Here is a 17,916-nt window from a genome sequence, read left to right as displayed (position 1 = left end):
GCTCCCACAGGGGGAGCTCTGCTCAGCCACAAGCCAGGCTGCCAGCTGCCAGCATAGTGGTGGTGGCAGGAGCCTCTCCTGCCTCCTCAGCAGTGCTAAGGATGTCCAACTGCAGCTTAGGCCTGCTCCCCACTGGCAAGTGGACATCCTCCAAGGGCTCCCGGGCTGCCAGAGGGATGTCTGACTGCCAGCTTAGGCCCGCTCCCCCGGGGAGCGTGCCTAAGCCAGCAGGTGGACATCCCCTGAGGGGTCCCAGATTGCGAGAGGGCACAGGCCGGGCTGAGGGACCCCCCTGAGTGCACAAATTTTTGTGCACCAGGCCTCTAGTTTACTAAGAAGATTCCAGTTAATGTTTAGTCTACTTCAGAGAAATTATGTGATAGCTAAAATTCTTTTATAGAAATGATGAAAATAAAGATTTACAGCAACTATACTATTTTTTACCAATGCATCTATGTCTTCATTTAACATAATTTACACAATTATAAAACATATAGAGAGACAATGAACATGAGGGAAAGAACATGAGCTTTCAGGTTATAGGAACTGTGTTTAAATACTGTTCTACTACATACTTAGCTGTGTGACTCCAGAAAATCACTTGAGTTATCTGCCTTATCTAGAAAATGGTTTACCTTGAGATCTATCTTATAGGACTGCTATGAGATTAAATGAGATACAATATGCAAAGCCTTAACAAATCACTGCCATATGGTAGTGCTCAGTAAATAACTATTTTTATGTACTGTTTCTATGTACTAAATCTAGGTGATGTGGAAGATAAAGATGTGATCCAAATGTAGATTCTTCCCTAAAGCACTGTGTCTTGAAGAGAGAGAGAGAGAGAGAGAGAGAAAGTAAGGCTAAAGTCAAGTGTGATGGGAAGAAAAGGTAGACTGTCTTGGAAATTCAAAGGAATAGGAAATGACAGCCAGTAGGGAGAATCTTATGAAGAGGTATCACTGGAGCTGGATTATAAAAAATATAGGATATGAACATGTGAAAATGAAGATAGATATGTTTTGTGGAAGATGTTGAAGAGCAGGCAGGATGGCCGATGAAGCTAGTTAGTTATCTGGTTAAGTTGGTTGGAGACTGGAGGCGTTAAGTGAAGAAGTGACGATATGTCTGAAAATATGACGATGTACAACATATGAACCCAGAGCTTCTATTTAAATGGACAAAACAAACTCCCTCAAATCTTGGGGCCATTAAGTATAGTATGCATACTTGAGGAATTTTACAGACATTCAATTCCCTAGGTAGTAACACATTTTAGTAAAACACAGACCAAGTTTGAATCCCAACTACTACCTATTAGCTGTGCATATTTAGATGAGTTATTTAATCTTTCTGATTTTCAGTCCCATTCAATTTTAATGGACAGGACAGGACTATTGTAAAAAGTAATAGAACAAAAGTATACAAATGACTTATTAGAGTGCTTGGCATTGGCTGAACTCAACCAATATTAATTGTACTCCCTCATTCACCAGACTATTCTCACTATAGTGCCTCCAAAAACTCCTCGTCCTAGCTATGAAACACATTTAGGAGATAATTATACCTATGTCCCTATTGTTCATGCTCTGAGGAGTTTTAAATAGGAGATCTCTCCTTGTACACTGTTGGCCAAAGTATTTCCAGCAGTTGAGTAAGAGCATAAATTAACCACAGGGATACAATGATTGGCACTGAAGTCCATGACGGGAGAGGATTCCTGGCCTATCTCTAGGATCAGAGAGGACTGCTTTTGTTGGTAATCCCAACTGGACCAGGATGCCCAATGGAAGTGAGAGCTGCTATTAAATGAAAGACTAGAATGAAGATGCAACAAGATGGAAGAGATATTTTAAAAGATTATCAATAGAGAGGAACCTTTCATCTACTATATGTAAGAAATCTCATGTAGATTCAGTGAGATTCAGGGAGAAATGTTAGAACAATACATTGTGATCACAGTTAAAATGGATATCAGGCAACAAAACTGCATGAAGGTCATAATGAAATACAAATATAGTGAAAAGTTACAGTCAAAACATCAAAGAGCTAGCGGACTCCCTAGGTTTGTGTCAAGAATCTTGATGACAGTTTCAGATACTGTGGTGCCAGCAGGGTGGGATGCAGAGGGAAAGGAGGGTGGGGGAAGGTAGAAAGGGCAAAAGGGATATACATGGTGGCAGAAAGAGACTTGACTTTGGGTGGTGAGCACACAATGCAGTATGCAGATGAATTTTTTTTGTACACTTGAAACCTGTATGGTTTTATTAACCAATATTACCCCAATAAATTCAATAAAAATCCTCAATGTCAGTTCAGGACACCTCAGCGCCAGCAGGGTGGAATGCAGAATATAGAGCTTAAAGTCATCCTATAATCTTCTATTTTGTCCACATGAAATATTCTGTGAAATCTACATGACTTGCCTGAGCTCTGTAACTAGATATTTTTGGGCAGTGGGGTAGGAAAGAGAAGTGGTTGAATGTAAGTTTCAATAACAGAGGATCCCTAAATTTCTCAGTCACTGTTTGGTCACATATATCATCACCTTTAATCTTCACAGCAATAAACTTTCAATAGTGGTTATCACAGTTTTTTTAAAAAAAGGAAACTGAGGCACAGAGAGAATAAGGTGACACTGATGAGGCAGTGGTCAAATTTGAATGTGATTTGAATGTAGGTCTCTTTGACTCTAACATTCACTATGCAATATTTCACTGAAGGATACTAAGTGGGGAAATGTAAAGCAGTAATATTATTTTTATATCTGTTTATATGTAATATGATCTATTATGTATTTAGTATTATTTATTATTTATTTACACATATTTATGTATTTATAAATACACATTTATATATAAAATTTAACTTTTGTAAGAAGAATTTAACCAAGTATTTCTCTCTAGGCTACAGAACACAGTGGTTCTGGGGAAGATTCTACCTTAGCCAGGTGACCACATTCTTGAATTCTATACTTGATCACAACTCTTACATAGCTCCCCTTAGTTCTCATGATTTTAAATTTAGCCTAGCCTTCTTAGAGCTCCACTCAGCATTATATAGATTTGGATCTACAGTGTATGTGAAACCTTGCCCAACTGTCCAGTCTAATGTTATACAGTGAAGCCATAGAATTAATGCTCCCCCTGAGAACTGGGTGGCATCACTCTAGGGATGGCTATGTGTATATACTTGATTTCTGTGCTCAAACATGAAGGTATGCAAAAGTAAACACTGCATTCATTTATAAAGTTTTATGATACCCGTGTTGTCTGAATATTGGGGAAGGTATATATTTTTGTTTACTTAACATTCTGGAATTGTTAATTTTAGAATTTTTAAATTAAAAATAATTTTCTTTAACACATAGGCCTTTTAAAAAAATGTCACTTTTATAGGTAGGTTTGGTTTTAAATAGAGTCTTATTTATTAGGATCAATATAAGACATTGAGATATAAAGGAAACATTACTAAATCAACATAAAGTCTCCAAATCTACCCTATAATGCAAGTGTGAATATAGTATAAGTCTATGTTTTATTAGGCAAACTGGAGGCATACTTTCCCCTTCATTCACTTTCTAATCTCCTTCCATCATCCCCACAACTGCAACCAGTCCTATAATCACCATAATGCCCTGGATTAGAAATCAAGGCTAATAATAATAATAGTAATAACAGCAACTAATCTGAATGCAGTTTATTTTGTGTCCAGCTCTTTTCCAAGTGTTTTACATCAATTATTTCATTTAATCTGAATAATAACCTATGGTATAGGCATAGATAATGAAACGGGTACAGAGAGGCTACATAACTCATCCAAAGTCAAACAGCAAGTAAGTGGTGAACCCAGAGTTATCATACTCCAACATCGCTGCTCTTAACCAAGATGCTATCCTGCTTCTGGATTTGCCACTTACTTTCTACAGGTTGTAGGGGAAATTACGAACTATCAGCTCAAATTCTCAATTTGTGAAATGGGCCTAACAACATTTCTCTGCTCATTTTGTATGATCTCATAGGAACTAAATGAGAAACAAAAGCATCTGTGCAGTACTAGACAGCTATAAGGGCTTACTAATACTATTACAAATTCACAGCAAGGCCTCACGTAATTGGCTTTGAAATCTCTGGCTATCACATTTATTTCAGCCGTTTCACTCTGCTTTTATCCCCTGTCTCAAGATGATAAATGAGGCTTTAGAAGAAGATTAGGGGAGGGGAAAAAGAACATAAAACAAAATATGGGGCTCCAGTGGATCAGTTGACAGTACTTCCATTAGGATGCAGTCTCCATGAGGAGGAGACTTACACTGTTCTACTTCAAGGTCAACATAATTTAAAAACATCTAGGATGAGGGTTGATATTTACATGTTTCCCCAGAGGCACATACACTGGCAGGGACTGCTAAGTTCTTTCACTGAGCATTTAAGATGTTCATAAGGCATTAAGGACTGAACACTTGCCTGAAACTGACCCTGGACGCCTCCCTTCTTCCTGGGAAAAGGTGATGGCCTACCCTGAATAGGCTGTAAGTGTTGCTGCGAAGAGGCAATGATAGAAAACTTTAGTTCTACCGGTATGGGCCCAAACCTCCAAAAAACCAAAGACTAATTTAAAGCACAGAGAAGATTTGAGAAATCTTAAAGCTAATAATGCTACCCTATGCGTTGCAGCAAAAAGAGCCAGACTTTAAAGTTAGTTTGAATCCTGTTCCTGTTATGTACCAGCTGTGTTACCATGGTCAACAATACGGATCCTGGAGCCAGTCTGACTTTGTTGAGATCTCAGCTTTGCTAATTACTAGATCCCAACTGCCTAATCAGTGTCTCACGTGATTTTCAACCCTTTTCATCTGATGGCACACATAAACTAATTACTAAAGTTCTGCAGCACACCAAGAAATATATTATGTTTTGCTGTTATGACAAAAAATAATAGCTATAAAATTGGTTCATTCATACTGGATGGCTCTTGTTGTGTTGGCAGCTGTCACTTTTTTATTTGACAATCTAAGGGAAAAGAGGTCAGTGCCCCTGACTAAATTGTCAGGTATTGCATGTTTTAAAAATTATCGGGGCACAGCAGTATGCCTGCTGCAGCGCAACTGAAAATCGCTGTCTTATAGACACCAGACATTTAACATGTCCAAAAACAAATTCCGCATGTTTTAAAAATTATCGGGGCACAGCAGTATGCCTCCTGCAGCACAACAACTGAAAATCGCTGCCTTATAGACACCATACATTTAACATGTCCAAAAACAAATTCTTGATATTTGTCCCCAATTTTAGTCTTCCCTTTCTTAGTAATAACAGCTTCTCTGCTGTTGCTCAGGCCACAAACTCTGGTGTCAGCCTTCCTGTAGTTTAAATATATTGCTCTGTTCTCTACTGGCTTGCATTAGTTCTGACAAGAAGCCTATTTTTATCATGTCCCTCTCTTCACTATGTCTTTGGGCTTGGTTGAGACTCTCAGACCAGTATGATTATACTTTTCAACAAATGTTAAAAATTATGACTATTTGGTACTTTAAGGTCTGCTTTTATTGGTGCCAGAAGTTACTAGAATTTCTTTTATAGTCTTTTTACTCTCTGTTTCATCTCAACAGGTTCTATTGCTATGCTTTAAAGTTCACAATTTTTTCTTCTGCAGTATCTCTTGTGATATTAATTTTCACTTCAGATGCCATATTTTCATTATTCAGTATTTAATGTGAGTTTATTTCATTTCTCTCCTTTTCATTTAAATGTCTTTCCCTATTTTTTTGTGAGATAAACCATATTTTTAATAGCTTTTATTCTTGTCCACCAGTTCTATCATCTCTGTCATTTCTTGCTCTGTTTCTTTGGTTAATTTTTCTCTTGATTATGAACATTTTCCTATGGGAGGAAAGGTTGGGGACAAACATCAGATTTTGTTTTTAGAAATGTTAAATGTATGATGCTTATAAGGCAACCAATTGAGGTGCTGATTAGGCAGTGAGGATAAAGGCATTTATCTTAAAGAAATATATAATCAAGAGATGGGGGTCAGAAAGATTCTACAAGTATTACCTGTAATAAAAAAATCCTAGAAACAACTAAATGTCCATCAGTAGGAATGCAGTTAAGTAAATTATGGTTCCTCTGTATTATACAGCTACTAAAAATATTTTTGAAAACTATTTAAGAACATGAGAAAATGCTCAAATTATGATGTTAAATTAAAAAAGAAAAACCCCACTATATATAATATGATCCAATTTTTATAAAATTATACAGAAAAAAACAAAATATAACAAATATTAATGATTATTTTTATGTGGTAAGAGTAATTTTTATTAATTGTTCTTCATGTTTTTGTTATTTTATAACTTTTCTACAAATATTATTATTTTACAATTAGGAAAAAATAATAAAATAAGATAGAAATTGTTAGAAAAAACAATTTAAGAGGAGTATAAGTTAATAAAAAGGCACAAAATAGATATAGAGATAAATATTGAAAAGGTTGTCTGGGAAAAGTGTGTGATGGCAGTATTGTTAAAAAGATTTTTACTCAGATATACCTTGCTTCATAACCTAGATTAGTCAAATTACCTAGAAGCAATAAATGAATAATTCAACCCAAAACTTATGTAATTAAAAGTCTATAATACGTAAAAATATAAGTCTTTGGTAAATGAGGGTAAAAGGGGAATAAATTGTGATGAAAGGAGATTTAACTTGAGGTGGTGAACACCCAATAAAATATACAGATGATGTATTACAGAACTGAACACTTGAAAGCTATATAAATGTATTAACCAGTGTAACCCCAATAAAGTCAATAAAAATACATAAAAGAATATAAGTCTTTGGAATGTAATAATTATATCCTACAATGTCTTTATATTTTGTGAAGGCAATCATTAATATTAATCGGGTCGCCTCACTCACAGCAGTTAATGATATAGGAGACAGCAGGAAGTCACTCAGGGATTACAATACTGTCATTAGTAATTTTCAAATTATACATCCACATGTGGACAATTACGAATCAGCTGTCTTTTGTTTACTATTACATTGTTGACACATGGATGTAAAAATAAACTAGAAAAGGAGGTCGATTTTACTTGTCTTGAGTCATAAAATACACCCTGTTTCAATATCATACAGATAAGGGTCAGAAATAAGCTACACATTGTGTCGGTGAATGTCGTTACTTGCAATCAAGGGGACAGGGGTCGATTAATAGTTGATTGCTTCTATAGTGGTCCCTCCAAAATTCTCCATTGCCCATCATTTATCCTTTTTTTCTTCAACCAGCCCTGAAGACCACGGATGAACTCACTCTATTAAAATGGACTGCAGCATTGATTAAACAACAATAGTTATAGATGTGCAATAACCGTCTTCCATAAAATTATAAGGCCTAGTGTTGTGTGTTTATGTCTGGCTAATTTATTAGGTGCATAGGAAATGATAAATACCTAGAAAAGATAGTTTTAAAATCCCCATTACTGTTTCCTTTTTTTTTCTTCTAACATTAAATTTGTTTCCCTGACAGCAAACAGCAGCTTAACATGTTTTTTAATACGTATTTGGATAGCTGCCTTTAATTAAGATTTGTCAACTTCCCCATTAGCATGCCCACTCTATTGCTATCGGGATAGCTCTATCTGTCATGCCTCACAGTTGATGTAAGTTAACCTAAATGGCTGTGTGGAGCTACCATCAATAAAGAGAAAATTCCCCTTGAAGCTTCCACATAATGGCTTATCCTCCATCTGTCTCACCAGTTTTGCCCCACTGGCCCCTTCCCATTGCTCCACTTTGCTTCAAAAGAGGCATTATAATGAATGCCACACTCTATACTGGGGAAAGCAGGCATGCAGTGCATAGCAAAGCAGACATTGCTGAGGAATCTTTGATTTGTTTGTTTTGAATCCACTTTATCAAGGTTGTGAGGAGTCTGATGCCATGTTTTGCAGATGTTTTTAAAAAGGGAAAGCAACATGGTGTTGTTGGGAGCCACTATGACTAAAATAGGGCACAATAATAAAAAAAAATTATCCAGAGGATGATTGTAGTTAGCCAAAGAAGCCAGAATGGACCTTATATCGGATTGTCAATGTACATGGTACTAGATATTTGTTGTAGCCATAAAAATAAAGACCTTTAATGAAGCATTAAGGCTATAATGACTTCCTGTAATAAAATGTTCTAATATGCCCTATAATATAACTAAGTTGAAAAAATGTATGCTCGTACGTACTGAAGATTGCTTTTGGGCGCTGTATAATGCTGTTGGCTACATTTTCATTTCATGGAGGATGTATACCAAAAAAATGACTTTATTTGTGGAGTAGCTCATCTTATAGCCTTGCTTTAAACAGTATCAATAATAGCTAACATTTATTGAGTTTGACTTTTTTCCAAGCATTTCACATGTATTAACTCAGTTTATTGTTACAATAAACCTGAGAGGTCAAAAGTATTATTCTGCTCCTTTTACTAGTATAAATGAGAAAACTGAGGCAAAGGGCAGTTACATAACTTAACTTACCCAAAGTCACACAGCTAGGCAGGGGTCAAGGTGGGACCTTGAGCAGGGTGCTAATCACTCTGCTATACTGATCCTAACTCTAAAGCAGGGCTGAAGGTCTGTGCAGGGCACACCCAGTTCTTTTCTACTATAGTTAAATGCATATTAGAAAGATTTCTTTCCTGCATCAGAATAAGAAACTTCCAGTTCATCCAGAAATGGTTTAACTCATTAAATATAAGTTTAAGAAAAGAGAGTCTAGCACATGCCCAGACTTGAATCTGATGGAAGGTGTTATCCAATCCTGTAAGAGCTTGTCCGAATGGAGACCTAAACCTTTAAGCCATAATTAAGGGGCTGTTTCTTTAACACAGAGTTAATAACTGGCAAGTTCGGGTAATTTAGCTCAGTGCTTCTCAAATTTGGGCACTCATTCACACCTTGGGATTTGTGGTAGTTGACAGAGACTGAGTATCCCCAGAAAAAAACCTACCTGGTGTGTCGCCTTCACTTGAAAATTTTGGATAAAAATAAGTTCATGCTTAATTAAAATATTGGAGACCAAAGGCGCACGCAAATGAGGACAATCGAAGGAAGATTTATCGCCTGCAAGATTGATCAAGGTGTGGGTGGAGACAGGACAGCATGAATCCCAAGGGCAGCTGCGAGGGCCCAGAGTGGGATAAAGCCTGCTGCTGTCAGGTGAACAGTGGCTTTCTGTAGAATAGTGGTTCTCAACCTTCTGGCCCTTTAAATACAGTTCCTCATGTTGTGAGCCAACCATAAAATTATTTTCGTTGCTACTTCATAACTGTAATGTTGCTACTGTTATGAATCATAATGTAAATATCTGATATGCAGGATGGTCTTAGGCGACCCCTGTGAAAGGGTCGTTCGACCACCAAAGGGGTCGTGACCCACAAGTTGAGAACCGCTGGTCTAGCCTCTAACCAGTTCTGATACACAAAGGTAAACACCAAAGGAAAATAATCAGTAACCATGGCAAACACTTATTCTGTTCCTGAAAGATTATTCTGTAGGTGATGAAAGGTGTGCAAATAGTCAGTAGTCCACTGCTGTCCCTCCTCCAGTCTCATTTGCCCTAAACTTTCCCCTCTTTATTCCACAGTCCCTCTACTCCATACAGGAGTCAAGAGGTTAAATAAAATCAGATCATTTTATTCTCCTGGTTAGTATCCTTTATTGGATTCCGAATGCACTTAAAATAAAACCTACGCATATTCCTCATTACCTACGAAGTCCTATGACGTCCAGCTCCTGACTCCCTCTCTAACCTAATTTTCTGCTATGCTCCCATTAATTAGTTCATTTCTTCCCAGCCAAGCTGGACTTCTTATGTTCCCGGAACATACTAAATCCATTCCTGCCTCAGTGACTCTGAGGCCTTGCTATTGCTATTTTCTCTCCCCGGAATGTTCTTTCTCTGAACTTTATACCACTACTTTTTTTTTCTCCTTTGTTCATGTCTCAGTTCATATGCCATCTCCTCAGAAAGGAATTCCTTGGTTATCCTACTTAATATTATTCTCTTCCCCAATCACTCTCTATCTCATTAGTCCTTTATTTTTTTTTATAACACTTACCACTATGTTAACTCACTTATCTAGTCTCAGTTCATATGCCATCTCCTCAGAAAGGAATTCCCTGGTTATCCTACTTAATGTTCTTCTCTTCCCCAATCACTCTCTATCACATTAGTCCTGTATTTTCTTTATAACACTTACCACTATGTTAACTCACTTATCTGTACAGCTCTTATTCAATACACTAGGTTGTAAACTCCATGAGGAGAGGAATCTTATCTGGTTTGTTCACCATTGTAACTTTGTCACTAATAACTGTGCTCGACACATGGTAGAAACTGAATATTGATGGAATGATTAAACAAATAAATGAATGAAAGAAAGAAAAATAACTGGAATGCATTTTAGATACTATATCCAGTAAGCTAGTGTTCTATTATTTGGGGAGAATAGAATGGAGACAGAATCTAGTCCGATGGGTTCATATTTATTTAGTAAATAGGGAAGTCAAACTGGTCAACATTGAAGTCACAATTTAGAGTGGTCCTTGAAAGCTTCTGAGGACAAGAAATCTTTCCCAAGACTTTATTTAGCTTTTGCTTATTCATCAACCAAATTAGGTGAGGGAACAATACATGGAACAAATCAGAAAGACACCTGGGTATCCTGAGTTTAGGGTCAGGTCAACTTGATTCCCGTCACTAGTAAATAATATATCAATCACAGCTATGGTTTAGAACCCTGGCTTTCATAATGACATTTATCACATTCATAACCTGGGAAATTGTCCCCATATCTAGGAAGAGTAGTTTTATTCTGCATCCCCAAATTTTTTGGTGTCATTTTAGTGCCGATGATTTATTTGTATATCTTGAGCATATTTAGCCTGATGAGGAGAGGTGTGTAGCTGTGTCTCCTCTGGGTGACCAGAGAAGACTTGGCTCAGTAGAAGTGGAATCCATATTGTAGGTATTGCTCATAGATGATCATTGATTGATTTTAGCTTTAAAAAATATATTTTTTTTTTATTGATTTCAGAGAAGAAGGGAGAGGGAGAGAGAGATAGAAACATCAATGATGAAAGAGAATCATTGATCAGCTGCCTCCTGCATGCCCTTTACTGGGGATCGAGCCCGCAGCCAAGACATGTGCCCTGACCCAGAATCAAACCATGACCCCCTGGTTCATAGGTCAACACTCAACCACTGAGCTAGCTACTCGGCTGGGCAATTGTAGCTTTGTGTAATTGTTACCTTCTGGCTTCACCCAAAAAGAAAAAATAAGTGAACATCATCTGAGAGGAATGGAAAGAATGCTAGTTTGGGTGTCTGAAGACATTCTAAGTCTGATTCTATCTTTTACAAGTATGGGACTTAGGATAGCTAACGAATCGTGCTGGTTCTTGTGTTCCTTACCTAACAAATGGAAGAAGATTAGACTCTATATTCATTTGTGGCCCTTCCAATTGTGATAGTCTATAATCCCCTGTGCTATAAACCCATCTCAGCATCATTGAAATAGCTTTCTTTTCCAAACATCGAAGGGCAGAATATTACATCACTTTGATTTATAGGGGACTCAACAGGCTTTCTACTAAGAGAATTTTATCCAAGGACTTTTTGTTTATGCTCTCTTTCATAAATCAATAGAAAAACAAAATTTCCTAGTTTACTCAGGTATACATTTCCTTAAACATTAAGAAAGAGATTTATTGAAGAATTCCAGCTAAGTCATTGTAATAAAAATCCTTTAAAAATTCTTATGACATTTTTCAACAAAAGTGAAGAATGAAGAAAATAGAGAAATATTTCTTATAACAGAGTAAGATATTATGAGCATATGAAATAAAAGGCTGCCAATTTGATAAGGTTTTATAGGTTATTGAAGATTCCTTTTTCACCAAAATCTTTCTCCATCAGTCTGAGTCCCATCATTAAAGATTCATTCCCTTTATTTACTATTTTAGGAAAGTATAAAGCAGGTATTAAATATAAGCTATTATAATATCTTGGTAATTTTACTATTAAATAATAATTTTATATAGCCCTCTAAAATTGACAACTTTCATACATATTATCACATGAAAACCTCATCATTCCATGAAGAAATTAGAAGATCCTTTATCTAAATCTATAGATGAGAAAATCAAGACTCTTAGAAATTAAATGACTTGTTCAGGATCATCTAGGCAAGTAGTAGGACTGAGATTAGAACCAGCCTCCTGAGTAAGCCCCGTTCTCTTTATCCAATATTTCTCCTTGGAAAGAGACTGCATGACACAGGAGGTCAGGATATGGAGATGAAGCCTTTAAAGACAGGCTGACTGACCTGAATTAAAATTCTGTATGTGCTATTTCTTTGCTGTGTCATATAAAGTAATGACTTAAATTCATTTTTGTTTCCTGTAAAAAATCAAGAATAAGAATATGATATAAATAATATAGGGGCAATAGTATACATTATAGCACTTAGTGTTAATAATGCATAGTGTAGTCTTTTTGTTTTTACCACTTGATGTATTTTTAATCTTACAACTAGGTTGAGAGAAAGGATAGGGACATAAAGATAATTTAAAGAGAGGTACTATTTCTTTTTATGAGCCTTACATTTCAAACTGTAATAGTTGTTTTCATTAGATTCTATTTTTCATTCTTCCTTGAGTACGCATTGCTATCCCCTACCCGAATGTCCTTCCTGATACAGTATCTTGACTCTCTGATGAATGCCTACACATTTTTTCAAGCTCAAACTCCAGAGTTATCTCATCTTTAACACTTTCTCTGATGCCATAGGCTGTTCTTGTGGCATTCATGCAAAACTCAAATTCCCTAATACATATTTATGAAGTGCCTCCTGTGGTGCTAGGGAACTCGGCTAGAGCCACATGAGAACACTTCATAGAACTGATCCAATTTTGTTTGTTTCTCTAAGGCAGTGGTTCTCAACCTGTGGGTCGCAACCCCTTTGGGGGTCGAACGACCCTTTCACAGGGGTCGCCTAAGACCATCAGAAAACACATATATAATTGCATATTGTTTTTGTGATTAATCACTATGCTTTAATTATGTTCAATTTGTAACAATGAAATTGGAGGTCACCCCAACATGAGGAACTGTATTAAAGGGTCGTGGCATTAGGAAGGGTGAGAACCACTGCTCTAAGGAGTTCCCACACATTGGGATTTTACAGACCTTTTATGTTTAAAAAGTGAGGACTAATGTAGAAATACCAACTTTTAATTTTCTAAGTAAGGATATAATAAGCCATCACACAAGAAATGGCATTTGATACCAAAATATAAAATCTCTGGATTAAAAATAAATTAATAGGTAAGCTTTTTAGAAACTTCATAGAGGAGGCCTGCATTATCAGGGAACAGGCCATGGGGGATTCACTGGTTTAAATATATTTTTGTCCCAATTTGATAGTTCTTAGAGATATTTTTTTCTTATTCACATTTACATTCCTAGTGCAGTGATCTCTGCCTAGTAGGAAGTACTCAATAAATGTTTATGAATGAGGCAGTGAATTTTCCTCTGAGCAAATACTTCTGAGATCCGTGGCAATGCCGGCAGTGCAGAGCACCTGTGAGAGGACGGGGTAGTAGTGAGAGAGCACTGGAGTTGTGCGTGTGCTGATATAACTTACTTCCCAGGTTTGCCAGGCACCAGCCATTCAGAAGATTTTGCAGAGTTATAAATGAGGTTGTCTTGCCAGAGAACAAGTGAGGAGGCAGGGCAAGAAGTAAGATACTGGGGTATCCTATATAATCAAAGCCTAATATGCTAAGTGTTTGGTTATCTGGTCATTCGTCCAACCAATCAAAGTGTAATATGCTAATGATATGCTAAGGCCACTCAACTACTTGGTATGACGTGCACTGACCACCAGGGGGTCTGGCCAATCAGGACTGAGTGATGGGCCAGACATGCCCTGGAGCCCTCCTATGTCCCTCCCCATCCCCGATTGTGAATTGGTGGGGTCCCTCAGCCTGGCCTGCACCCTCTTTCAATCCAGGACCTCTCGGGAGATGTTGGAGAGCTGGTTTTGGCCTGATCCCATGCAATGCAGGAGCTGCCCCCTGGTGGTCAGTGCACTCCCACAGGAGGAGTGCACTGCTTAGCCAGAAGCTGGGCTCACAGCTGGCGATCTCAGAGGTGGTGGCCAGAGCTGCTCCCACCTCCGTGGCAGCACTAACCATGTCCGACTGATGGCTTAGGCCCGCTTCCCACTGGGAGCAGGCCTAAGTTGTCGGTCGGACATCCCCTGAGGGCTCCCAGACTGTGAGAGCGCACAGGCTGGGCTGAGGGACACGCCCCTCCCCCCGAGTGCACGAATTTCGTGCACCAGGCCTCTAGTATCACTATAAAAAGAAATGGATTCTCTTCCTGGAGCATAATTTAAAATATTACATGTGACATTTTAGGTCCATTAAAAATTATAATAAGTATAGCTATAGTAAATATATAACATTCATTTAATATTCACTGTGTCAGGCAGTGTTATAAGTTGTTTGCATGCATTGTGTCACTTAATCATCACAACAACCTGTTGAGGTGATGTGATTACTATTCCCGTTATACTGATGAAGAAACAGGCTTGAGGTGGTTGAATGATTTGCCCAGCATCACAGTTAGCCAGTGGTAGAAGTAGGTTCAATCCTGACACATTTGTTTTTAGAGTTTACCAAAACTCTTGGATCCCTTTCTAGCCATATATTTCTACAATGAACAGAGTTTTAAATGACAAAATTAAAATGTTGCTCTCTAGCCAGGATGATAAAGCTTGCAGGGTATCCAGTTGTTTTCCACTTAAAAGCTGTGTGACCATAAGCAAATTCCTTAACACCTTTGAACTTCAATTTCTGCATCTCTAAAATGGGGATGAAAGCCCTCCTTTCTGTGTTTTGGGGAGGATTAAATGGATAATATATCTAAAATAGCTAGCAAAGAGTGTGGATTATAAAGGGGGTTTCATAATGTTAATTCACTAAGGGGCCTAGTAAGATAAAATATTTTTGAATTAAAATCATATTAAATATTAGAGATAGGATGAGAGCAAATAGATCATTACTCTGGTGAATAAAGATGCCTAAATTTACAGAATTCTTTGGAGAGCCATGAGGATTACTTTGCTGCAGCCCTCATTTCAATTAAGAACATGGAGATCAGATATTTCAGCATGGGGATAAGTTATATTTGATTTACACCACAGATGCACTTTTGCAGCATCTCAACATTCCATTCCATGGCTATAGGTCTAAGAAGCTACTTCAGCAAACCTGAAATTGCAAGATAAATGGAAAGTGCTTAATCATTTGAAAAGAAATAGCAAAGCATGCCCGGGTACCAGTGAGACCATTTTGAAAGACTGACAAATGCCTTCATTAAATAGTCAGAATATAAAATTAAAAGAGTTCATCTCTAGTGTTTTTACACAAACACTTTCAGAAAAACATGTACATATCTATATGTAATCTCATTTTGGGAAAAAGTATTGTTCACCGAGAAAAGCACGTTGCAGAACAATGTGTTAAATATGAACTTCTTTTGTAAAAACAGTGTTGAGCCCCTCCCATATCGTAGTCTGCATTTTACGGATGGATATAAACACGGAGAAGGTGTGAATGGTTCATGCCAGGATGTCACAGTGGGAACCTCGAGACTGGTTGGCCTGAGAAAATTTGTGGAGAGAGTTTTGCTTCTTGAATATCTTTGTATTGTTTCACTAAATGCAATGAGCATAGATTACTTTGGACCAAAAATATTTAAAGATATAGAAGAAAAAATGTACACTTTAAAAAAAAATCTTTATCTACCCATTCATTTATTAATTGACCCATATTTATTGAATCCTTAGTAGTAATGATTAAAGATTGGTCTTCTCTGTGAACTGTCAGACTTGACTTCTTCAGAGACAAGCTGGCTAACCATGATTTTACTTCGTGGGGTTGCAATGTGATTCTGTGCTCTGTCCTAAAATCCCATTCTATTCCCCATGGGGATTAACAGGATACATTAAGTTTAAACCACTTGTAGTTAATTTCACTCCTTTCCTTTCCACCTGTAGTTATCACATTAGAAGGAGGATTAATTGACTTCCTAATTCCATTGACTTGTGGGTGGTCATAGGTGGCAAGAGGCGGAGTTTAGAGTCAAAAGATAGGAGTTTCAGTTCTGACTCTTTCGTTCATCAGACATGCAATATTGGTATACTTCCTTCTTTTTGAACTCTCAGCACCATCCTCCCTCCTTAAGTAATAATACCTTTCTTACAGTATGGCTATAAAGCTCCAGTAGGATCCTATATTAAACGTCTTAAAAATTGCAAAGTGATGGATAAGTATATATTACTATTTCTCCACAAAGAATTTGCGATTTTGCTTCCTAACAGGGATCAATGACACATGGTGACGCGTATTTGCAGATTTCCACCGGAAGTAAGACTATCATTAAGTTTGAATGGCGCTAAGAAGTTTCCGTTAGCCCCAAAGCAACAGCTGACACATTAGGTAAATTAAGTTTCTTCCTGGTAATGACCACAAACCCAATTAACCAACAAGCATATCTGACCTGGTGTAATCGTCCTCAATAAGCATGTGCTTTGGAATTGGTGAGTACCTTCCCGGAGAGATGGGCGGCAGGGAGGTTTTATATTCTAAAGTGCCATTGTTGCCAGAAAGTAGATGGTTTTCCATTGGTGGAGAATAAGCTACGAGGTGAAAAAAGAAAAGAAAAGAAAAAACCCTGTTATGTGGGTGATTCGATGTCTCATGCTATGGTTTTGTTAAAAACAGAAAGGCTTCGCTACATGCCAAGGATTTTCTTGTCCTCCAGGAGGGGGCGGGTGCTGTTTGTTGGCATTTAATATGTATGAGCACAAAGTGACCTTTAGGATTGGAACGATATAATAGCAGTTATACTATAAGCCCTGTTAGCATAATTAGGTGAAGCGAGGAATTGGAGGAGAGATTGAGCACACATGTTTTCAGAATGATGATTAATTTTTCTGCTGAAATAAAAATGTTAGCTTTCTAAGGACAGAGTTCACATTCTTTTCACATAATTACTATCCAATCATCAAAAGCAGAAGGTTCCTAGGAACAAGTTCTTGTAGATATTTTAATAAAAAATCTGCTGTACTCACAGCGCAGGAAGACTAAGAACTCTGGCTTTCTTTTCTATTCACCCCCCCTAATTCATCTCCTTTTGGGGAGACTGAAAACCCCTCCTTACTGGGTCTCCTGTCCTCCTCTTTCCATTCTACACATTGAGAATACCAGCTCTGATCATGCTGTTCTCTAGCTTAATTTCTCTTAATTGCCAGGAGAGTATTGAATATTTCCTCTCCCTTTCACTGTTCTTAAAAGATTGGTCCATTTCCAATCTCCCTTCCACATGTCCTATGGCCTTCAAACAAAGCCTGTCTGTCCTTCACAACATCTGTACCTTTGTTCCACTCTATTCACTGCAACAATTTCTGCCTCTTACCCCATCTCTGATATTGAAATCTCTTCCATTCTCCAGGATAATTTTCAAATGCCACCTTCTGCATATTTTTTTTAAATCTTCTAAAAAAAGGTAATATTCCTTCCTTTAAATGCCCAAAGGATATATGTTTTTTACCTCTTTCCTGGCCTATGCATCCTTTTATTTTGCCATATGTTGCTGCTATTTATATATCTGAATTAGTGTTCCTTCCAATGAAAGCCATGGTGGTATCTCCTTTGTAAATCACCTATTACCTCACAAGGTATTTTGTACATATTAAAGTTACTCAATACATATTTCTTATTTGAATAGCAAGTTTTGTTTTCTCTCTTTTCTCTCTTTTGCATTGTCCTTATAAGCCCTCATGAAGTGGC

At 37.4% G+C, this 17,916-nt stretch overlaps 1 protein-coding gene across 7 annotated transcripts in view; it reads right to left on the bottom strand.

Moving 5' to 3' along the window:
- Nucleotides 1-17,916, bottom strand: part of DLG2 (discs, large homolog 2 (Drosophila)) — a 766,636-nt gene that overhangs the window by 466,976 nt on the left and 281,744 nt on the right. For all 7 annotated transcript variants that reach the window (XM_014532211.1, XM_005884813.2, XM_014532212.1 and 4 more), the window contains exon 8: nucleotides 16,625-16,763. In XM_014532211.1, the coding sequence (XP_014387697.1) occupies nucleotides 16,625-16,763 (139 nt within the window). The remainder of the gene's footprint in view (nucleotides 1-16,624; nucleotides 16,764-17,916) is intronic.

This window comes from Myotis brandtii, unplaced genomic scaffold (genome assembly GCF_000412655.1).
Source record: "Myotis brandtii unplaced genomic scaffold, ASM41265v1 scaffold86, whole genome shotgun sequence".
Taxonomy (NCBI): domain Eukaryota; kingdom Metazoa; phylum Chordata; class Mammalia; order Chiroptera; family Vespertilionidae; genus Myotis; species Myotis brandtii.
Note: the sequence above shows the minus strand (reverse complement) of the source record. Positions and strands in the feature narration are given on the sequence as shown.